This window comes from Ovis aries, chromosome X (genome assembly GCF_016772045.2).
Source record: "Ovis aries strain OAR_USU_Benz2616 breed Rambouillet chromosome X, ARS-UI_Ramb_v3.0, whole genome shotgun sequence".
NCBI classification, from domain to species: domain Eukaryota; kingdom Metazoa; phylum Chordata; class Mammalia; order Artiodactyla; family Bovidae; genus Ovis; species Ovis aries.
Genome location: NC_056080.1, coordinates 134,466,645 through 134,492,049, shown reverse-complemented (window position 1 = coordinate 134,492,049; position 25,405 = coordinate 134,466,645). Strand labels below are relative to the sequence as shown.

Below are 25,405 nucleotides of genomic sequence, written 5' to 3'. Positions count from 1 at the left end.
CAAGAGACGTGAATTCCATCCCTGAGTTGGAAAGATCTCCTGGAACAGTAAATGGCAATGTACTCCAGAATTCTTGCCTGGGAAACCCCATGGACAGAGGAACTTGGTGGGCTGCAGTCCATGAGTGGCAAAAGACTCAGACATGCCTTAGTGATACAGTTCAGTTCAGTTCAGTTCAGTTCAACACTCAGCCGTGTCCCACTCTTTGTGACCCCATGAATTGCAGCACGCCAGGCCTCTCTGTCCATCACCAACTCCAGGAGTTCACCCAAACTCATGTCCATTGAGTCAGTGATGCCATCCAGCCATCTCATCGTCTGTCATCCCCTTCTCCTGCCCCGCATCCCTCTCAGCATCAGAGTCTTTTCAAATGAGTCAGCTCTTTGCATGAGGTGGACAAAGTACTGGAGTTTCAGCATCAACATAAGTCCTTCCAATGAACAGCCAGGACTGATCTCCTTTAGAATGGACTGGTTGGATCTCCTTGTAGTCCAAAGGACTCTTAAGAGTCTTCTCCACGGGTGTACATGTGGTGGATTCATGTCAATGTATGGCAAAACCAATACAGTATTGTAAAGTAAAATAAAGTAAAAATAAAAAATTTTTTTAAAAAAAAGAATGAAAGAAAACATACCTTGTAATAAAAAAAAAAAAGAGTCTTCTCCAACACCACAGGTCAAAAGCATCAATTCTTCGATGCTCAGTTTTCTTCACAGTCCAACTCTCACATCCATACATGACTACTGGAAAAACCATAGCCTTGACTAGATGGATCTTTGTTGGCAAAGTAATATCTCTGCTTTTCAATATGCTATTTAGGTTGGTCATAACTTTCCTTCCAAGGAGTAACAGTCTTTTAATTTCATGGCTGCAATCACCATCTGCAGTGATTTTGGACCCCCCAAAAATAAAGTCCGATGCTGTTTCCACTGTTTCCCATCTATTTCCCATGAAGTGATGGGACCAGATGCCATGATCTTCATTTTCTGAATGTTGAGCTTTAGGCCAACTTTTTCGCTCTCCTCTTTTACTTTCATCAAGAGGCTTTTAGCCCCTCTTCACTTTCTGCCATAAGGGTGGTGTCATCTGCATATCTGAGGTTATTGATATTTCTCCTGGCAATCTTGATTCCAGCTTGTGCTTCTTCCAGCCCAGAGTTTCTCATGATGTACTCTGCATATAAGTTAAATAAGCCTTGACGTACTTCTTTTCCTTTTTGGAACCAGTTGGTTGTTCCAATGTCCAGTTCTAACTGTTGCTTCCTGACCTGCATACAGATTTCTCAAGAGGCAGGTCAGGTGGTCTGTATTCCCATCTCTTTCAGAATTTTCCACAGTTTATTGTGATCCACACAGTCAAAGGCTTTGGCATATTCAATAAAGCAAAATTAGATGTTTTTCTGGAACTCTCTTTCTTTTTCGATGATCCATTGGATGTTGGCAATTTGATCTCTGATTCCTCTGCCTTTTCTAAAACCAGCTTGAACATCAGGAAGTTCACGGTTCACATAGTGCTGAAGCCTGGCTTGGAGAATTTTGAGCATTACTTTACTAGCGTGTGAGATGAGTACAATTGTGCGGTAGTTTGAGCATTCTTTGGCATTGCCTTTCTTTGGGATGGGAATGAAAACTGACCTTTTCCAGTCCTGTGGCCACTGCTGAGTTTTCCACATTTGCTGGTATACTGAGTGCAGCACTTCCACAGCATCATCTTTCAGGATTTGAAACAGCTCAACTGGAATTCCATCACCTCCACTAGCTTTGTTTGTAGTGATGCTTCCTAAGGCCCACTTGACTTCACATTCCAGGATGTCTGGCTCTAGGTGAGTGATCATACCATTGTGATTATCTTGGTTGGGAAGATCTTTTTTGTGTAGTTCTTCTGTGTATTCTTGCCACCTCTTCTTAATATCTTCTGCTTCTGTTAGGTCCATACCATTTCTGTCCTTTATTGAGCCCATCTTTGCATGAAATGTTCCCTCGGTGTCTCTAATTTTCTTGAAGAGATCTCTAGTCTTTCCCATTCTGTTGTTTTCCTCTATTTCTTTGCATTGATCACTGAAGAAGGCTTTCTTATCTCTTCTTGCTATTCTTTGGAACTCTGTATTCAGATGCTTATATCTTTCCTTTTCTCTTTTGCTTTTCACTTCTCTTCTTTTCACAGCTATTTGTAAGTCCTCCTCAAACAGCCATTTTGCTTTTTTGCATTTCTTTTCCATGGGGATGGTCTTGATCCCTGTCTCCTGTACAGTGTCACGAACCTCCATCCATAGTTCATCAGGCACTCTGTCTATCAGATCTAGCCCCTTAAATCTAATTCTCACTTCCACTGTATAATCATAAGGGACTTGACTTAGGTCATACCTGAATGGTCTAGTGGTTTTCTCCACTTTCTTCAACAATTCCTTGCTAGTCTTTGTATATGTCCTCACTCCCTCATTCATTCTCTGTCCTTCTCTCTCTCCAACTCAATCTATTGGCAAACACAAACATGTCATAAGTTCCGTTATAAGCCAAAACATTTTATGACACAAAACCACAGCCTGCCAACTAAATTCATTGCACTATAACCAGTGAAGATGAGTCATCTGACTTCACAAACAGCTCTAAACAAGGCAAGAGTAAAAAGAAAGAAAGAAAATTCATTCATCAACTGAGTACCTGAGTGGCTCTCTCTTGGCATTTATATAGAGAGAATATTATTAAGGGGCTTTGGTTGAGGTTTTTTTTTTTTTTCCTATCATTAACAAATTCATTTTTTCACTACAAAAGAGGCAGAAATCCAAAGACACATAAATTCCCATCATTGCTCAGATGACACTGTCCCCTTGGACCTGCTGTGAGCTCATTCATATGATAAGGAGATATGACCTTTCAGGTACTAGCTGGGTATTTTTCAATCCACTGGCAGAAAAAAAGAATAGAAAGGGTTCTTTGCAGAGTGACTTTTTTTAGAGAAAAATTATAAATGAAAAATGTATCTCCTCATTTATTTTTTAATGGAAGTCTGGGCATGAGGTAAAAATAACAACAAAAAAAGGAATCAAAATGATGTCCCATTAGCCATTTAAGAGCAGTGAGGTAAGAGGAGAACAGGGAAGGATAGAGCCCCTGGGAGTTGGGATATGCACATTTATGCAGAGGGAAAGCAAAGCAGAGTCAATGCCAACAGAAAAGAACTAAAACTTTGCTTGCCTTACCACAGGTGCTCAAGAATATGTGCATTTTGTAATGTAAATTAACATGGACCTCTCTTCACAGTTCCACAATGAAACCAAGGAGGATCCTGTGGGGATCCTGGGCACAGAAGCCTTTCCATGTTCCCTATTTCTTGTTTGTAGGAAATAGACTCCAGCCTCTGTGACCTTCTCTGAGTTCCAAAGAGCAGAGGCAGGCAAGGAGAGCAGTCAAGAAACAATAGTGAAGCCTTAGGACAGGATCCTGATTTTGCCTTAAGGGATACACATAAAAATATCTTTGAGCTCTTCTCCAGAATTCAGTTCAGTTCAGTTCAGTCCCTCAGTCCTGTTCCACTCTTTGCAACCCCATGAACCACAGCACGCCAGGCCTCCCTCTCCAGCTCCCAGAGTTTACCCAAATTCATGTCCGTTATGTCGGTGATGCCATCCAACCATCTCATCCTCTGCCGTCCCGTTTTCCTGCTGCCCTCAGTCTTTCCCAGCATCAGGGTCTTTTCAAATGAGTCAACTCTTCGCATCAGGTGGCCAAAGTATTGGAGTTTCAGCTTCAACATCAGTCCTTCCAATGAATATTCAGGACTGATTTCCTTTAAGATGGACTGGTTGGATCTGCTTGCAGGCCAAGGGACTCACAAGAGTCTTCTGCAATACCACAGTTCAAAAGCATCAATTCTTCTGCATTCAGCTTTCTTTATAGTCCAACTCTCACATCCATACATGACCACTGGCAAAACCATAGCCTTGACTGGATGGACCTTTGTTGGCAAAGTAATGTCTCTGCTTTTGAATATGCTATCTAGGTTGGTCAAAACTTTCCTTCCAAGGAGTAAGTGTCTTTTAATTTCATGAATGCAATCACCATCTGCAGTGATTTTTGAGCCCAGAAAAATAAAGTCAGCCACTATTTACATTGTTTTCCCATCTATTTGCCATGAAGTGATGGGACCATGATCTTAGTTTTCTGAATGTTGAGCTTTAAGCCAACTTTTTCACTCTCCTCTTTCACTTTCATCAAGAGGCTCTTTAGTTCTTCACTTCCTGCCATAAGGGTGGTATCATCTGCATATCTGAAGTTATTGATATTTCTCCCAGCAATCTTGATTCCAGCTTGTGCTTCCTTCCATGTGCGTTTCTCATGAGGTACTCTGCATATAAGTTAAACAAGTAGGGGGACAATATACAGCCTTGACATACTCCTTTTCCTCTTTGGAACCAGTCTGTTGTTCCATGTCCAGTTCTAACTGTTGCTTCCTAACCTGCACACAAATTTCTCAGGAGGCAGGTCAGGTGGTCTGGTATTCTCATCTCTTTCAGAACTTTCAGTTTATTGTGATCCACACAGTCAAAGGCTTTGGCATATTCAACAAAGCAAAAATAGATGTTATTCTGGAACTCTCTTGCTTTTTCATTGACCCAGCGGATATTGGCAATTTGATCTTTGGTTCTGCTGCCTTTTCTAAAACCAGCTTGAACATCTGGAAGTTCATGGTTCACGTAGTGCTGAAGCCTGGCTTGGAGAATTTTAAGCATGACTTTACTAGCGTGTGAGGTGAGTGCATTTGTGAGGTAGTTTGAGCATTCTTTCGCATTGCCTTTCTTTGGGATTGTAATGAAAACTGACCTTTTCCAGTCGTGTGGCCACTGCTGAGTTTTCCAAATTTGCTGGCATATTGAGTGCAGCGCTTTCACAGCATCATCTTTCAGGATTTAAATTGCTCAACTGGAATTCCATCACCTCCACTAGCTTTGTTCGTAGTGATGCTTCCTAAGGCCCACTTGACTTTGCATTCCAGGATGTCTGGCTCTAGGTGATTGATCACATGATCGTGATTATCTGGGTCGTGAAGATCTTTTTTGTACAGTTCTTCTGTGTATTCTTGCCACCTCTTCTTAATATCTTCTGCTTCTGTTAGGTCCATACCATTTCTGTCCTTTATTGAGCCCATCTTTGCATGAAATGTTCCCTTGGTATCTCTAGTTTTCTGGAGGAGAACTCTAGTCTTTCCCATTCTATTGTTTTTCTCTATTTCTTTGCACTGATCGCTGAGGAAGGCTTTCTTTTTTTCTATTTTATTGATTTATTCATTTATTTTTTTAAATTATTCATTTTACTTTACAATATTGTATTGGTTTTGACATACATTGACTTGAATCCACCATGGGTGTACATGTGTTCCCCATCCTGAAGCCCCTTCCACCTCCCTCCCCATCCCATCCCTTTGGGTCATCCCAGTGCACCAGCCTCGAGCACCCTGTATCATGCATCGAACCTAGACTGGTGATTCATTTCACATATGATAATTTACATGTTTCAATGCCATTCTCCCATATCATCCCATCCTTGCCCTCTCCCACAGAGTCCAAATGACTATTCAGTACATCTGTGTCTCTTTTGCTGTCTCGCATACAGGGTTATCATTACCATCTTTCTAAATTCCATATATATGCATTATTATACTGTATTGGTGTTTCTTTCTGGCTTACTTCACTCTGCATAATAGGCTCCAGTTTCATCCACCTCATTAGAACTGATTCAAATGTATTCTTTTTAATGGCTGAGTAATACTCCATTGTGTATATGTATCACTGCTTTCTTACCCATTCATCTGCTGATGGACATCTAGGTTGCTTCCATGTCCTGGCTATTATAAACAGTGCTGCAATGAATATTGGGGTACACGTGCCTCTTTCAATTCTCGTTTCCTCAGTGTGTATGCCCAGTAGTGGGACTGATGGATCATATGGCAGTTCTAGAAAGCCCAGTGATAAATCCACTCATCTATGGGTACCTTATCTTTGACAAAGGAGGCAAGAATATACAATGGATTAAAGACAGTCTCTTTAACAAGCAGTGCTGGGACAACTGGTCAACCACTTGTAAAAGAATGAAACTAGAACACTTTTTAACACCATACACAAAAATAAACTCAAAATGGATTAAAGATCTAAATGTAAGACTATTAAACTCCTAGAGGAAAACATAAATCACAGCAGGATCCTGTATGACCCACCTCCCAGAATATTGGAAATGAAAGCAAAAATAAACAAATGGGACCTAATTAAAATTAAAAGCTTCTGCACAACAAAGGAAACTATAAGCTAGGTGAAAAGACAGCCTTCAGAATGGGAGAAAATAATAGCAAATGAAGCAACAGACAAAGAATTAATCTCAAAAATATACAAGCAACTCCTGCAGCTCAATTCCAGAAAAATAAAAGACCCAATCAAAAAGTGGGCCAAAGAACTAAATAGACATTTCTCCAAAGAAGACATACAGATGGCTAACAAACACATGAAAAGATGCTCAGCATCACTCATTATTAGAGAAATGCAAATCAAAACCACAATGAGGTACCATTTCACGCCAGTCAGAATGGCTGCAATCCAAAAGTCTATAAGCAATAAATGCTGGAGAGGGTGTGGAGAAAAGGGAACCCTTTTACACTGTTGGTGGGAATTCAAACTAGTACAGCCACTATGGAGAACAGTATGGAGAGTCCTTAAAAAACTGGAAATAGAACTGAGAAAGGCTTTCTTATCTCTCCTTGCTATTCTTTGGATCTCCCCCAACAAATGGAAGATGTTACCATCCTTCATTCCAGAGAAGATCAGTTTGATAACATCAAGAGAGAAACTCATCAGGAGACTACCTGAGGCCAGTTTAAAGGAACCCGAGAAGTTCATCAGGAGACCACCTGAGGCCAGATTAAAGAAGTGAAGGCCTTACACACACCCGGGTCCTTAGTAACCCCACTGTTGAACCCTTGCTATAAAACTCACCAAATCCTCCTAAGTTGGGACAGATTTTGAGGCATTACCCTGTTGTATCCCCTTTGTCTGGCAAAGCAATAAAGCTCTTCTTTCTACTTCACCCAAAACTCTGTCTCCAAAATTCTATTGGTCACTGGTGCACAGAGACCACATTTTCAGCATCAGTAAGAACCTTTTGTGGACGCTCTTTAATATCTCAAACCAAAGACTGGGCTAATTCAGAAACATGATTTGATAGTAAAGGCAGCTTTTCAGCATTCAGATATTTCACAGTGAGTAATTCAAATAATTATTCAGCATTCATTTGGACATTGACAGCTCTGGGCAAACTCATGAGGTTGTCATCTTTGACACCCCATTTTAGTGCTTTTCCCCAACTGCTGAGTCTCTTATAGTCTTCACTATTCTAGAAACCATCCCTCCCCCCCACTCACCCCAAATCCCAAAGTTAGAAACAATTTAATAGCACTCATTTACAATTTACTGTGAAACAGAATAAATGCATTCCCTCTTCCCAAAGGCTACTTGAAATTTGAACTATAATTGTAAAATTAAATGCCTGACCCTCTGTTAAAAGTATTATAGACAGCAGCAAGCAGATGAGAGGCTCTGAAATCATGCAAAGTAGATATTTTGAAAACTGAAATCTCCATAGTAATAACAGCACTTTCTATTTTTGAGTACTCACTATGTCAGGAAGTAACACTAAGTGCGTTACCTAGATTATCTCACAACCACCCTGATAATTAATCTCTGTGTTTACTCCTATTTTGTAGATGATAATATTTAGGGCTCAAAAAATAAGTAATTTGAGTAAGGTTAATAACTACTAAGAAGCAAAGATAAGCATGGCACTTTGTTTTATTCCAAAATCTGTATTCTTAGTCACTATGATGCTATGCTTATCTTCAGATTTACAGGCACACTAGTGGTGTTGATCTTAAAGAAAAGGAATAGGCTAGAAGCTGACTCAATGGGACTTGCTTGTATTAGTTGGAGCCTGAATTGATGGGACAGTGTCTAGAAGATTCTAATGACAATTAGGATTCTCGGGTTTACCTGTAAGGATTGAGTATGACACCAACCTTATTGCAGAAAGCAAAAAACTAAAGAGCCTCTTAATGAAAGTGAAAGAGGAGAGTGGAAAAGTTGGCTTAAAGCTCAACATTTAGAAAACAAAAATCATGGCATCTAGTCCCATCACTTCATGGCAAATAGATGGGGAAACAATGGAAACAGTGACAGACTTTATTTTGGGGGGCTCGAAAATCACTGCAAATGGTGACTACAGCCATGAAATTAAAAGACACTTGCTCCTTGGAAGAAAAGCTACGACCAACCTAGACAACACATTAAAAAGTAGAGACATTACTTTCACAACAAAGGTCCGTCTGGTCAAAGCTATAGGTTTTCTAGTAGTCATGCATGGATGTGAGAGTTGGGACTATAAAGAAAGCTGAGTGCCTAAGAATTGATGCTTTTGAACTGTGGCGTTGGAGAAGACTCTTGAGAGTCCCTTGACTGGAAAGAGATCAAGCTAGTCAATCCTAAAGGTAATCAGTCCTGAATAGTCATTGGAAGGACTGATGCTGAAGCTGAAACTCTAATAGTTTTGGCCCTCTGATACAAAAAAAAAAAAAAAAAAAAAAAACTAACTCATTGGAAAAGACCCTGATGCTTGGCAAGATTGAAGGTGGGAGGAAAAGGGGATGACAGAGGATGAGATGGTTGGATAGCATCACAGACTCGACGGACATGAGTTTGAGCAAGCTCCAGGAGTCAGTGATGGACAGGGAAGCCTAGTGTGCTGCAGTCCATGGGGTCACAAAGAGTCCATGAGGGGAAACATCATACTTATGGAAGCCTTAAAGTAGACTGTGTTTTTGGAAAACTGGATTTTAAACCAAAGATCCAAAGCAGATAGTTTTATGAGCCCCTAATTAGCATCACAAAGGAAATACCAAAAGGTTAATGAGAGATGGTTAGTTTGGAATGGTGGCTTCCTGGTGCCAGCTCCAGCAGCTCAGACTGTTTGCAGACTCATTAGCTGCCTAGATTGATCATCAGCTGAATTCAGAAAGTGCTCACTTGCTGTGTTAGCAGAAGGCTAGTGTGATTCGAGACATCTATGCTATAGATAACTAACTAGGACCAAACAGTAAGGTAATGTTTTCTGCAGTCAAATAAGGCAGGTTTTCTTTGCCTTCAACTTCAGTTGACATCAATTATAAATCTGAAAGTGTTTGGTGAAACTCTGAGATAACAAAACTTTCTAAGTTGACAGTCGGTACAAACAAAGGTCTGGCTCCAGGTCCTTAAGTTCCAATTTGTGCATAGACACCATATTTCTGAACTCACATTTTGCGCTAAGCAGAATCATCCAGTGTAAGAAAATCCAAACTTAATAGGGCACTCACAGATAATCACTCAACTTCTAAAATGTACAGCTTGATGGACAGTGAGTCAACAAAAAGAATTTGCACTTTGGGCTTTACTCTGGACTTTGCCACTGATTTGTGTTCTGACACGAATAAAGTCTTCAAATTCTTAGTGTATCAGTTTTTCTTCCAGAAAAAAATATATGGAACAGATAATTATATGAAGCATATCTCTTAAATAAAATGGTTCCTTGAATTAAAAGAACTAAATTTTCTAACTAGTGACAATAATAATAATAGCTCCCTAAATTTAATAGAGTTCACATTTGCATATGAATGATGGTTCAGCTTCTGCATTGGACTTGCTTCAGTTTATCAACAGTTTACATGACTCTCACAAGCTGGAGGCATTTTTTTTTTCCCAATAAGCTGATTTTAAAATTAAATTAAAATCAAAACCATTCTTTTGGTTTACTTCCCAGATTAAAACAACTGACAATCTCATTAATAATTGAAAACATCAGGTGGTGATGTCTTAGAACAGTCTGACCAGTCTATCTTGGAACCTATAACATTCCTCTTCCCCCTTTTTCCATATATTAAAAAGGAAAGATTCTATTGTTCACTCAGGTTGGAAACTCCATGGAATGAAAGAGGAGGGAAGAAAGCAAGTAGTCAAACATCTATTATTATCCAAACTAAGAAGAGAAAAGAGAGACTATATGAGCTTAGAAGTGGTGACAGAAGCCATATATTGGAAAAAGTATCTCTGGATTTGAATTTACAAACTCATGGCTGGGAAGCTGCCTTGCTGTAATTGACTAAAATTACCAAGTTTCTCCAGGTGATTACAGTAGTGTTTGTTTACAGATATCTATTAAAAGGGAAGCAACATAATGAGTTGCACTTTTATTTTAAAGCAGACTACAGTTGAACTCCTGCATGATTTAGTATAGGTATTAAACCACAAATTAGAAAGAACTTAAGATCAAGATTGCCAGAAGAAATCAATAACCTCAGATATACAGATGATACCACCCTTATGGCAGAAAGTGAAGAACTAAAGAGCCTATTGAGGAACGTGAAGGAGGAGAGTGAAAAAGTTGGCTTAACAAAGATCATGGCATCCGGTCCCATCACTTCATGGCAAATAGATGGGGAAACAGTGGAAACAGTGTCAGACTTTATTTTGGGGGACTCCAAAATCACTGCAGATGGTGACTGTAGCCATGAAATTAAAAGACGCTTACTCCTTGGAAGAAAAGCTATGACCAACCTAGACAGCATATTCAAAAGCAGAGACATTACTTTGCCGACTAAGGTCCGTCTAGTCAAGGCTATGGTTTTTCCAGTAGTCATGTATGGATGTGAGAGTTGGACTGTGAAGAAGGCTGAGTGCCGAAGCATTGATGCGTTTTAACTGTGGTGTTGGAGAAGGCTCTTGAGAGTCCGTTGGACTGCAAGGAGATCCAACCAGTCCATCCTAAAGGAGATCAGTCCTGGGTGTTCTTTGGAAAGAATGATGCTAAAGCTGAAACTGCAGTACTTTGGCCACCTCATGCGAAGAGCTGACTCATTGGAAAAGACGCTGATGCTGGGAGGGATTGGGGACAGGAGGAGAAGGGGACGACCGAGGATGAGATGGCTGGATGGCATCACTGACTCGATGGATGTGAGTCTGAGTGAACTCCGGGAGTTGGTGATGGACAGGGAGGCCTAGTGTGCTGTGATTCATGGGGTCGCAAAGAGTCGTACATGACTGAGCGACTGAACTGAACTAAACTTATGCTGTGCATAAGTTTCTAAAAAACAACTCTTCTGATGGTTCTAAAGGTCAGTTCAAACCTTTTCTGATTTGGTCCTTGGTGATTTTTCCATGGCTAAAGTTTTTTTGGGGGTAAGCCTTGTAGGAAGAGAAATTGAAAAGACTTCCTTGTCAAGCCACATTTCCAAAGTGTATGTGTTAAATTAGCTTTCATTGGCCCAAAATAAACAGATAATGAGCCATCTGGTAAGGGCAGAGATCAAAAATACCTGGGGCAAAGACCTGATCCTGGATGATAAAAAAGCATCTACAGTAAGAGAGGAAAGCCATCTCACAGATATTTTGCCTATAAAATAAGGAAGTAATACAGGATTTTGGTATTCTTGAAATTGCTTTTTAAATCGGGACTCAATTCTTCATATTTATTTCATAAGAAAAGGGTTAAAGGGAAGATGAACAGAAAAAAATATTTCATAAATATTTAAATGGAAAGTTCAGTTTGTTTTCCGAGTTTATTTATGGTGCTTAACCATCTTAATGATGGAACAGAAATGATGTTAAATAGATTGAAAAACCCAAAGAAGATAATGATCTTGATATTTCAATGGACTGTTTCAGTATGTGAACCAATCATATGATTTATCCCTATAAAACAATTTGATTTGCTTCTCATCTGTTGTCCGATTGCCAGCATCCCTACTTACCATGGCCTACAGAACTTGCTTTATCATGAAGCAATTGGAAAAAATTCACCTAGCAAATCACCCAAATAGAGCTGAATTTTATCTCACATGCTATCTTGGGGCGTGGCTTCCAGTATTCCTCCAAAGGAATCCCATTACACAGAAGTGTCTTTTGAAAAGGATTTTGCTTTCCAGCTGAAGTTGTCTTAATTAATTTCTTCACTGATCCCATGCAATCTATTCCATACTGGACCATTTGTGCTATTGGGCCATAAACTCCTAGAGAATGAAATTCTTAACTGTTCAGTGTGCTCCCTTTACAGAGCCTCCATCCTCCAATTCTTTCCAAGTGCTCAGAAATACAGAAATTCTCAGTGTCAACCAGTCAGGAAAGACCTCTGTATTTATTCTCTTGATGAATAATGAATCCTCTACTATAGGTAATTATTAATAATAATAAAATTTAAAATAGACAGTGACTTTGAGACAACTAAAAGTTTGAAGTGGATCAAGAAAACATTACTATATAAAAAAAGAGGAAGAATGCTTTTATTTCAAAGTAGATAAACTTGAGCTGTCCTAAAAGAATTCTCTGACCAAAAAGCCCACGCCAAAAGAACGCTAGCAAACAACAACTAAGAGCATGAATGTTTCCATTAGTTCGGCTGTGCTGTGCTTGTCGTTCAGGCATGTCCGACTCTTTGTGACCCCATAAACTATAGCTCACCAGGCTCCTCTGTCCATGAGGGTTCTCCAGGCAAGAATACTGGAGTGGATTGCCATTCCCTCCTTCACAGGATCTTCCCAACCCAGGGATTGAACCCAAGTCTCCCACATTGCACATGGATTCTTTACCGTCTGAGCCACTAGGGAAGGCCAAGATTACTGGAGTAGGTAGCCTATCCCTTCTCCAGCGGATCTTCCCGATGCAGGAATTAAACCAGGGTCTCCTGCATTGCAGGTAGATTCTTTACCAGCTGAGCTACCCGGGAAAGACCTTCCATTAGTTAAGGACAACATTTTATTCTAGTGGCCACCTTACTAATAAAATGTAAATAATGCTTTGGAAGGAATCCATTTATCTGGTGCAACAATGTAGTTGAAATAAACAAAAGCATCCACCTGTCCTCTCTCTTCCCACCTACCCACCCATTGCTGAGACTGAGAATGGATAAAGGTCCTGGACCTCAAAAGGAAAGAGAAACTGGGTATTGAGTATCACTGAGTACTTCCTAACCAGAAAGGTAAAAAGGCATGTCAGAGATTAAACCTACCGTTTTACAATGACATTAACTAAAATTAAGCAGGAAGTTCAATCTCAGAGCAGAATTTCAAAAGAAAATCCTTAACATTGTGACTGTTCAAATTAGATCAAGGAAGATTCTTTCATGATACTCTTATTAAAAATATGACCTTGACTGTAACTATCTTCTTTTATAGTTTCTTCTGCTTTATTGGCACAATATTAGTAAGATTCATATTAGTCCCAGGCTCTATTCTTAGAAATATTTCTAAAATAAAAGTTATTTATTTCATCATTGAGCTGACCTTGGTCACCCCAGTAAAACCCAGATAAGCAAATCTAAAAAGGTGATAATTTTCACAGTCAATAACAGAAGTAGCTGACACTTTCCCAGAGCTGGACCTATTGCTGAATGAATGAATAACAATATCTATGCATGGATTGTTCCTATCTGGTATTAGAATGCTGTATACCTGAGGCAAGATGAGAAAACCTGAAAGCCATATATATAGAAACTCTATATACATTACTGTGTTCAAGTAATTAAACATTTTACCTGATATGTTTTCAAGAGGCTAAAGACATCTTTAAACAATTCTATATGAGCTAAAGCAGGTGAGAAATAACCACATGAATTGCAAAACAGTATATCTAGCCTCAAAGATGCTAATTTGAATCCAGGGGGAGCTAATCAACCTCTTTGTTGAAGTAAAGATAAACCTTTCTGACAGCAAATACTATCTGATAAAATGCAATTTTCAATTACTCTATGAACATCTGGTTCATGCTGCCATTTCTGGAGCCCAGCAGCACACTGCCTTGCAATGTCACAAAATATTCTCCATTGAGAACTCCCTATTTTGCTAAGAGACTAATTGAAATGAATGTTGGCAGTTTAGTGAGGTGAGAGGTGAGTCAGGGGATAGGTAAGAGGATAAGGAAGGGATGTTCAGTTATGGAATCATAATTTCATTAAAAGGCTATAGGAAAGGAAATTACATATTGTTGATAGAGTGTTGAAAGTGTAAACGTCCTAATACACCTGTGCTTGAAACTAGGATACGCATAGTGTGCAGCCTCCAGAACATTTTCATGGCTAATTTGCAATAGCAGTTGCATTAGGCACAGCTCAAGTTCTTTAAATCCATGTTTTATACAACAAACATGTTAAATGATATACAGGTGATGAAAATAGCAAATGAATAAGTTTAGGAAAATGCGAAGAACCTACACTTTCAGAAATAAAGCAGTCATTATATTGCATTTGGGTGCTTTTGGATGTGAAAATCAGATAGATGTTCTCACAAATTTCTGTACACTGCTTCCATTTGGTATCAATTAGCATGGGAGGGAAACCAATTCAGTGTTGTAGTGAGCTCCAAATTAGGTGCATATTATAGCAATTAAATTCATCTTTTCAGCTGATGAATTTATAATCAATAATTAAATCATAAGGTAAGAGACATCGAGTGTGATTTGAAACAAATTAGTTAGGCATGGGACAAGTATGTACAGTTCTTAGACATGAACCCATAAACTCTAATTTCATCAGAACTACACATTTGAGTATTCATAATGGGATATACAAGTCATCGCAAATGAGCATGCAAAGAAGCAAGGAGACAAAAGCCTATTAAACCCAGCACTATTCAACCCAGAAATAGACAGGAAGGGGTTGCAGTCCTGTCAGACTCCCAAATGTGCAACAAACCCTCGAGCCTCTGGCACCTCTGAGCACTCTACTTTTTGGTTACTCTTCTTAGAGATTGTCTGCAGAAATTGCACAGGGCAAAATTTTTGTCCCTGCCAGAAGGTGTAATTTTACCAAATAACTCAAATTCAGGGAGGGAAAACATTGGTTAAAAGATTTGAGTGTGACTCCCCAACTCAGCACCAAATCAGGTGGTAAACTATGCTGAGTGACAACACTGACTTGTTTTCAAGGTACTCTGTGAGCTACATAGACATAGAATTGCAATGGCACCCCACTCCAGTACTCTTGCCTGGAAAATCCCATGGACGGAGGAGCCTGGTAGGCTACAGTCCATGGGGTCACAAACAGTCGGACACGACTGAGCGACTTCACTTTCATATGCCAGTAGAAAGTATAGGATAAAGAATGCTCCATCAGCTCCTTTTCTGGGAAGCCATGACAAGAGCTACAGTACTGGGGGCAAGCTGAGACATATTAATTCAAAGGCACTATAAATAATAAATGTAATTCAGATACCTGGCAACTGGGAAATTTGGCTCAGTCAGTTCATCAACCCACTGATCAGGTTTTAGGCATGTTGTGAGTGATACTGCCGCTGCTGCTGCTGCTAAGTCGCTTCAGTCGTGTCCGACTCTGTGCAACCCCATAGATGGCAGCCCACCAGGCTCCCCCGTCCCTGGGATTCTCCAGGCAAGAACACAGGAGTGGGCTGCCATTTCCTTCTCTAATGCATGAAAGTGAAGGATTGATAATAATTCAGAAAGTAGAGATTCTTACCATTCCATCTTATCTCCACCCTGACCCAGCTCACAGATATGTCTGGTTGGGGCAATCAAAAAAAGAACTGAAACCAACACAGTTCTGTAAAGTAATTATCCTTCAATTAAAAATAAATAAATTTACCAGAAACTATAAAACTCCTGGAGGAGAACATAGGCAAAACACTCTCCGACATAAATCACAGCAGGATCCTCTATGATCCACCCCCCAGAATTCTGGAAATAAAAGCAAAAATAAACAAATGGGATCTAATTAAAATTAAAAGCTTCTGCACAACAAAGGAAACTATAAGCAAGGTGAAAAGACAGCCTTCGGAATGGGAGAAAATAATAGCAAATGAAGCAACTGACAAACAACTAATCTCAAAAATATACAAGCAACTTATGCAGCTCAATTCCAGAAAATAAACGACCCAATCAAAAAAATGGGCCAAAGAACTAAATAGACATTTCTCCAAAGAAGACATACGGATGGCTAACAAACACATGAAAAGATGCTCAACATCACTCATTATCAGAGAAATGCAAATCAAAACCACAATGAGGTACCACTTCACACCAGTCAGAATGGCTGCGATCCAAAAATCTGCAAGCAATAAATGCTGGAGAGGGTGTGGAGAAAAGGGAACCCTCCTACACTGTTGGTGGGAATGCAAACTAGTACAGCCACTATGGAGAACAGTGTGGAGATTCCTTAAAAAATTGCAAATAGAACTACCTTATGACCCAGCAATCCCACTGCTGGGCATACACACTGAGGAAACCAGAATTGAAAGAGACACATGTACCCCAATGTTCATCGCAGCACTGTTTATAATAGCCAGGACATGGAAACAACCTAGATGTCCATCAGCAGATGAATGGATAAGAAAGCTGTGGTACATATACACAATGGAGTATTACTCAGCCGTTAAAAAGAATTCATTTGAATCAGTTCTGATGAGATGGATGAAACTGGAGCCGATTATACAGAGTGAAGTAAGCCAGAAAGAAAAACACCAATACAGTATACTAACAAATATATATGGAATTTAGAAAGATGGCAATGACGACCCTGTATGCAAGATAGGAAAAAAGACACAGCTGTGTATAACGGACTTTTGGACTCAGAGGGAGAGGGAGAGGGTGGGATGATTTGGGAGAATGGCATTCTAACATGTATACTATCATGTAAGAATCGAATCGCCAGTCTATGTCTGACGCAGGATACAGCATGCTTGGGGCTGGTGCCTGGGGATGACCCACAGAGATGTTATGGGGAGGGGAGGTGGGAGGGGGGGTTCATGTTTGGGAACACCTGTAAGAATTAAAAATTTTAAAATTAAAAAAAAACTAAAATAATAATAATAATAATAATAAAATACATCAATGCCAAAATAAATAAATAAATAAATAAAGATCATGTCTACACAATAAATAAATAAATTTAAAATAAAAATATTGTAATTATCCTCCAATTAAAAATTTTAAAAAGATTTTAAAAAAAACTAGCAAGCTGATGGTACAAAGGAATGCTGCTGCTAAGTCGCTTCCGTCGTGTCCGACTCTGCACGACCCCATAGATGGCAGCCCACCAGGCTCCCCCATCCCTGGGATTCTCCAGGCAAGAACACTGGAGTAGGTTCTATTTCCTTCTCCAAAGCGTGAAAGTGAAGTCGCTCAGTTGTGTCCAACTCCTAGCAACCCTATGGACTGCAGCCTACCAGGCTCCTCAGTCCATGGGATTTTCTAGGCAACAGTACTGGAGTGGGGTGCCATTGCCTTCTCTGACAAAGGAATGGGGGCTGTGGAAATTCCATCTGGGTGATAGGTAACCCAAGGTATCCAGGTGGCAGTAGCAGGGACACCCAGAGCCCAGCATCCATGGTGTCAATAGTGTAAGCTGGGGAGTCTGTATACAGCAACAGCAGTGGTGACCTCACCACACAAGTTCTATGTTATCATTTGGATCACTGTTTCTGGCTCTGCATCTCTTGGGCAATTCAATATCATTTGAATGAATTCTTTATCTACTCAAATTAATAAAATGTAGAACATATTGACTGTAACCAGTATGTTTCCATTAAAATTAAAAGTAAAACAAACAAACAATCAAAAAAAAAAACAACCCACAATCTGAAGTCAAGGGTCTAAATCCGGACTCTTGCCCTTTGAGTACAAAATTCTTCCAGCCATTATCCTTTGGTTAAATATAGTGATCCTGGGTTCCCTTGTCTAGGAATGTTCTCAGAGAAAAGTAGCTGAAAATTAAGGGATCTGAGAATCTCAAAGCACCCTTGACATTCACACTGAGCATTCTTTAGCTACAGTATAGCTAAAAAAATAAACTCCAAAGAAAGTTTTGGCAGTGTGAAGAAGCACAGGGCCCTGGTGTCTAAGAAAATGAGAAGCAAATACTGTTTGTACATTTTCCTCAAACACTAGCAACACAATATGAGCTCAATGAACAACTTGCTCCTGTTCAAGGAAAAAAAATTAACAGTTGAATAAAATTATCCTTATCTGGAAAATCCTGAGATTCTTCATTATTGATATGTCTATATATATATATATATATATATATATATATATATATATAATTCCGCACTAATATCCAAATTGGAAACATCACAGAGAGATCTACACACATGAAATCCAAGGTGAGCTAAATTCCCCCAAACAAAGGCGTAAGGTGAACTGTATTGGGTATATTTGGTCCAACTTTGGAGTAATTCTGATAGGACCAGAAAAAATAATTATCAGGATCAGAGTTAGTCTGACAGTATCATTATAACCCTTACTCTTCTCCAGAGATATCCATTAAAATCTCAAAAACAGTTCAGCTCTGGCACCTTTTGGATTTCGGGGTACTTTGGTTTGAGATGCCTAACACAGTATCAGTGAACCAAAGAGAACTGGGACCTTTTTTCCTTAATATATCTTTGAGACTTTCAGCACAGTCTGAGTCCAGAGGAGATTCCATTTTCCCTCCTCACCTTTCTAGATCAGTAGTCCTCAGGAGCAACAATATCATGTTGCCCTGGAACAAATCTAACTAGAACCACACTAATTATGATTACTATTTATGTAATTATGTAATTAGAATGGTTACCAGATTAGGCAGGCATAAATTTGTTCATATTTGTCTTTCAACTACTTGTGTGAAGTCAAATGGGCCTTAGGAAGCATCACTACAAACAAAGCTAGTGGAGGTGATGGAATTTCAGTTGAGCTATTTCAAATCCTGAAAGATGATACTGTCAAAGTGCTGCACTCAATATGGCAGAAAATGTGGAAAACTCAGCAGTGGCCAAAGGACTGGAAAAGGTCAGTTTTTATTCCAATCCCAAAGAAAGGCAATGGCAAAGAATGCTCAAACTACCACACAATTGCATTCATCTCACACCTAGTAAAAAGTAATGCTTAAAATTCTCCAAGCCAGGCTTCAGCAATACGTAAACCGTGAACTTCCAGATGTTCAAGCTGGTTTTAGAAAACGCAGATGAACCAGAGATCAAATTGCCAACATCCGCTGGATCATGGAAAAGCAAGAGTTCCAGAAAAACATCTATTTTTGCTTTATTGACTATGCCAAAGCCTTTGACTGTGTGGATCACAATAAACTGGAAAATTCTGAAAGAGATGGGCACACCAGACCATCTGACCTGCCTCTTGAGAAATCTGTATATAGGTCAGGAAGCAACAGTTAGAACTGGACATGGAACAACAGATTGTTTCCAAATAGGGAAAGGAGTACATCAAGGCTGTATATTGTCATCCTGCTTATTTAACTTATATGCAGAGTACATCATGAAAAACGCTGGGCTGGAGGAAGCACGAGCTGGAATCAAGATTGCTGGGAGAAAGATCAATAACTTCAGATATGCAGATAACACCACCCTTATGGCAGAAAGTGAAGAAGAATTAAAGAGCCTCTTGATGAGAGTGAAAGAGGAGAGTGAAAAAGTTGGCTTAAATCTCAACATTAAGAAAAACTAGATCATGGCATCTGGTCCCATCACTTCATGGCAAATAGATGGGGAAACAATGGAAACAGTGACAGACTTTACTTTTCTGGGCTCCAAAATCACTGCAGATGGTGACTGCAGCCATGAAATTAAAAGACACTTACTGCTTGGAAGGAAAGTTATGACAAACCTAGACAGCATATTAAAAAGCAGAGGCATTACTTTGCCAACAAAGGTCCGTCCAGTCAAGGCTATGGTTTTTCCAGTAGTCATGTATGGATGTGAGAATTGGACTATAGAAAAAGCTGAGTGCAGAATTGATGCTTTTGAACTGTGGTGTTGAAGAAGACCCTTGAGAGTCCCTTTGTCTGCGAGGAGATCCAACCAGTCCGTGCTAAAGGAGATCAGTCCTAGGTGTTCATTTGAAGGACTGATGTTGAAGCTGAAACTCCAATACTTTGGCCACCGGATGCGAAGAGCTGATTCATTTGAAAAGACCCTGATGCTAGGAAAGATTGAGGGCAGGAGGAGAAGAGGACGATAAAAGATGAGATGGTTGGTGGTGTCACCGATTCGATGGACATGGGTTCGGATGGACTCCAGGTGTTGGTGATGGACAGGGAGGCCTGGCGTGTTGCAGTTCATGGGGTCACAAAGAGTTGTACATGTCTGAGAGTCTAACAGTTTCACTTAAGTACCATTATAGGAAGCTCAGTAGTACTGGGATATCATAAGGTAGAGCCAGAGATGTAAGCAAGACCTGAATTCCCTTTGTACCTAAACTTTAATGACTCAACCAAATTGTAAAGAACAAACACAAGGGATGGTTCAAGGTTTAGCCACTGCTAGAACAATGGAAAAAATGAAGATACATGTATGAGAACTGAATATTGAGAAACAAAATGTAGAAGTATGCCAAAACAGAACAGCAAAAACGTGTGTGTGTGTGGTCCCCACCTTAAATGTAGGAGAGTCTTGGGATAATGCCATACATTTGCTTTAGAATCTCATTATTACACAATCTATAGGATACACATACAATACATCCCTTTTGTAAGAAACACCCCCTCAGAAAAACTAGCTCCAGTCCACTGGTACTGTTTTCCTAGAGATATGGGACCAAAAAAAAAAAAAAAAAAAAACAGATGTTGTTCTAGACAGGCACAAAGTGAGAATCAATTATGACTATTTCTTTTCCTGGAGTTATTTCATTTTAGAGAGCATATAACTAAAACCCTTTCTGATATAAATGAAAAAGCATTTCTTTGAGACACAAGACTAGTAAATGATACACATCAGTCTGTATTCTGTGACATGCTGCTAATCCTCTGAGAATTAAATAGCCTCTGTTTCAGTTATATGTTTAATTTTTTCATCTTTAGTCTTAGGTTGCTTGGAAAGTATATTATCCCTGCGGATGTCACCACTCACCAATTAGGGAAGGCAGCAGCTCACAATTGGTAGTGACTTACATATATTACAGACTTTGACACTTGGATCTGCTGGGAAAGGGATGGATTAAACAATCTAATAGAATCTACGGTGACAAACTTTTTCCCCACAGAAAACATTTTGTTTTGTGGATCATGCATTTTTTTTCCTTTGGATTCATTTACAAGACCAAAACAAAGCCATTTAATGATGTATAAAGTGAAATGAAACAGTTGAAGACCAGCACATAATCACCATATTTTGTTTTCTCATCTTTAAGTCTTTTAGCAGCAGGGCTTCCAGCTGAGCTTGCGTCTAGCTACTCTCAAGACATAGCCAAGCATCTGAAGCTTCACTGAGCCTAAACACCAAGCTGAATTCATAGTTCTTAATTGAAAAAGACAGGCTGTTTGCCTAGCAGGTTTGCATCAGTAAAACATTGAAAATGACAGTTGTGCCCAAGTCCATCTGAACATTCTGCCTTAGCTGAACTCTGCTAATGTTTTTATACCCTGGTTTATGCTTGGAACAGTTTTAAATAGCTCCTCTTGCTAAAGCATGTGTGCTAGATTCCCAAAACTAGACTCTTCTTCATACATGAGGATGTCGTTCCTGACAAATACTTTGAGGCATTTTTGACATGCACAGAATGTTACATTCAGTTTTCTTACTCTGGTGTCTCCTATGACCAGTGGCTTGCATTTGCTTGGTAGCTTGAGGGATTTGGTGGCATCACCACCTCATAGACAAAATGGGAAGTTTTGTACTCTGTCTCCTCGGTAAATAGTATGCAATACGTGGTCAGAGAAGAGTCTCCTTCTGGGTAAAGCTAACTAGCCTGATATGGAAATAAAACTCACCCCTTTGGTGTCCTAAGTGCTGTGTTCTCTGCAACTCAACTGATCGGTTGAATTCAGGTACTAAATCAAAAAGAGGCATTTATTCCTGGTGAGAAGGCATCTGCTCATTCCCTATGTTTGTGATATAGTTATGATTGACAAGTGTGTACGCAATATGCATAGGTAGTCAGCTTTTTAAGTGCTTAAACGTTTATATGATCATAGTGGATCCACTCATAGAGGGCAAAGAAGAGTCTGGACAGGTGTCAGGACATCTCAAAACCCTTTAGGTGCTGCTGAGGCACGAGCATAATACGCACCTTCAACACACACTCATTACAGTAAAGAACAGTATAGGAGTACAGTGAGCCGCCAAACCTCCTGAGTTCTTATAGCCACACAGCCCTTACCATGGTCAGGCATCTGAGATCCCATGGAGGTCACACTGGTGTTCAGCACGTCATTGACCGCTGTGTCACAATACAGGCTCCGCTGGATATCATGTTCACTGTCGGTCTGGTCACTCTCCTCATGGCCGCTATCCTTTAGGCTGTTGCCCTCTAAGTCCTTGAAGGTGGAGCTGCTGGGTTGAAGAAAGAATGATAATTTATAACTGTGACAGATCTGATTTTTAAAAATCTTTCAGAGCCAGGATGATGTCAGCTCTGTGATGAGGCCAACAGCGACTGTATGGTCCAACACGACAGGAGGAAGGAAACTTTCTGTTTAAAGATCATGGAACTTAACACTGTAGAGAGGTTCCCACTATTGGATTCTGATGAAGCTAATCACTTTCATTCACTTATCTTCAGGGCATCACTACAGGCAAGGCAGAAGGAACTACAATTCTGAAACAACCACCTGCAAAAAATATCATCATTTCAGAAGGTTTTTTTCCTTTTATGCAGTCAAAGTAAAATAATAACAGCTAAAGTTTACTGAGGGATTACTGTGCATGAGGCACTGTTCTAAGTGCTTGATATGAATTCACTTTTTTAAATAATCACAACTCTATAAAAGAAAGGTGCTATTAATATTCACATTTCGTGAAAAAAAAAAAAAGAGGCACGCATAAGTTGAATAACTTGTACAAGGTCACACAGCTAGTTAAAATGTAGCAGATATAAGACCAAACCCAGGCGGTCTGACTCCAGAGCCTGGCCCCTTAACCCCTATTTACACTGCCTCTCCAAAGATGTCTACTAAGCAACTATGAAAGTGAAAGTGGCAGAAACTGATGTAATGCAATTCAGATAGAAAGGGTCATCAGGATCAGAGAACCTGGGGTCAGATTTAACTGAGAGAGGCTGAGGGACAGAGTCAAAGAAAAAACAGGAGAGGTAGGAGCTGAGAAGAAAGCCTTGGTACATGGAAAGTAAGACAAAAGTGAGAACCAGAGGAAACAGTGAGTGCAGTTATGCTAAGAACATGGCACCCTGCAGCTCAAGACCTTGTGGGTAAATTTTTCCTGCACTTATTAAACCAAGCCACCATTGCGTGCACTAACCATATTACCCAAGAACCCCACTGCTGCTGCTGCTAAGTTGCTTCAGTCGTGTCTGACTCTGTGCAAACTCCATGGACTGAAGCCTACCAGGCTTCTCTGTCCATGGGATTTTCCAGGCAAGAGTGCTGGAGTGGGTTGCCATTGCCTTCTCCACAAGAACCCCACACCATTTCTCAAAAAATAGAGACTAATACATCAGGTACATCCATAGAGGCCTCATCTTCTCTAATACTTTGTATGTCCTGACAGAATGTGCAGCTGTGATGCACCATGGACTATAAATTATGTATCTGAAATACCTAGTGAATGGCGAATCCATTCCCCAGTCAGTAAGGAAGCAGCAAAGGCATACTCAAGAAAATGTGTTGTTGTCTCAACAAGGGAGAGCAGCATGCTTGTGAATTAGGACAAGTCCCAACAGACCTACTGTACTTCTGAAAAGGGAGCCCTGTGGAGATGACACTGCAAACTCACTTGATCTGCTCAACCCTGAACATCCCCAGGCCTGGCTCTCTGAGGCTTTGATAAGAACACTAAGTACGTATGATGAAGAGCTATGCCATGGACACAATGGCTACATTGTCATTCTCCACACTGGTCAGAAGGAATGACAGCGGATTTTTAACATATGACCAACCTAGATGTAGAATGTTTGCTGCCCTGAATATGAAAAGGAAAAGATCAAAAGGGCAGTAACTGGAAAGCCATAATTATCAGAAAATGAAGGGCAAAAGGGGGTGAAGCACTGACCTATTCGCTAATTATTTTCAGAAAGAATAACTGAGGATCAACTGTATTAAAACTAAAATCACTCAATAGGCCAACTCACTCAGCTCCTTCAAATTATGTCATGTAGCTACTCAGCCCTGTGGACCCACCAGGATGCAGTTCTATTCAAAAACCAATCATCCTATGAGTATTTTATGGTCATTAACACCAATTGGAAACAGATGCTTTAAAGTGTGTCACTATCTCTAGCTTCATGGCACAGATTTGGAGGCTTCCTGTAAGTACTAATTCCACAGAATGAACAGATTCAAAGTTTGCTTTTTAGAAAAAAAAATCTGGTCCTGTCCACACGTACCCTTGCACCTCAGGAGAAAGGAAATGACCTGCCTGGATGGTCTTACTGGCTCCTACATTTTTATAACAAATCATTTTTTACCTGCATTCACTCCTGCTATCTGAAGCATGTGAAAATTTCTTTAGTTCACAATGCACGATTGTTACCTTAAACCACAGAATTCAACCCTGACTTGACTGCATTTCAGCAGTTGCTAAAACTTGCTTGAGATAGATGATAGTGAGGGGTATAAAATAAGGACAATGTAATTAACCATTCTTTCAGAGCAAGGTTCCCAACCTTGGCACTGCGGACACTGTATAAGTCTGTTGGTGGGGGTGGCAGGTGTTCTGTCCATTATAAGACGTTTAGCAGCATCTCTGGCCTCTGTGCACTAGATGCCAGTCATGCCTCTCCCAGAAGGCACAACCGGAAATGTCTCCAGACATTGCCAAACAACTCCCAGTTGAGAACCACTGCTCTAGGCTCTTTAAACTCTATTCCTGTAACATGTTATATTTCCTGACTGTAGTGTAAAGAGCATTGAACTTGGAGTCAACAGAACAAGTGATAATCCTTAGTTTGCCACTTCATCTATGGGAACCTGGGCCTGATACTTAATGTCTTTGTGCCTTGATTTCTTTGTCTGTAAAATGCATCTGCTGGGAATTTCTTGGTGGTCCAGTGGTTAGGATTCCATGCTTTTACTGCCAAGGGTCTAGGTTCAATCCCTTGTCAGGGAACTAAGCACATGATTATTAATCAACTATACTCCAATTTTCAACAAAAAAAAAAAAGAAAAATTAAACTCTAGAAAAATGCATTTGCTAAAACCTCCTTTAGAAAGCCATTTTGAGGACTTCATCAAATACTTCACATGAAGCACCAGTTATACACAAATGCTCAATAAATGGTTATTGCTTAATATGATTATTATTCCCATATATGGTCATGATTTCATTGACTAACAACTAAATATTATGTACATAGTTTTTTTTTAATTGGAGGCTAATTACTTTACAATATTGTAGTGGTTTTGCCATGCATTGACATGAATCAGCCATGGGTATACATGTGTTCCTCATC

At 39.8% G+C, this 25,405-nt stretch overlaps 1 protein-coding gene across 3 annotated transcripts in view; it reads right to left on the bottom strand.

Annotated features, from left to right (window-relative positions):
• PCDH19 (protocadherin 19) overlaps positions 1 to 25,405 on the bottom strand; it is a 129,313-nt gene that overhangs the window by 36,277 nt on the left and 67,631 nt on the right. For 2 of the 3 annotated variants that reach the window (XM_042241775.1, XM_042241774.1), the window contains one exon: positions 22,160 to 22,332. In XM_042241775.1, the coding sequence (XP_042097709.1) occupies positions 22,160 to 22,332 (173 nt within the window). The remainder of the gene's footprint in view (positions 1 to 22,159; positions 22,333 to 25,405) is intronic. The other variant, XM_027963080.2, reaches the window with a different exon arrangement.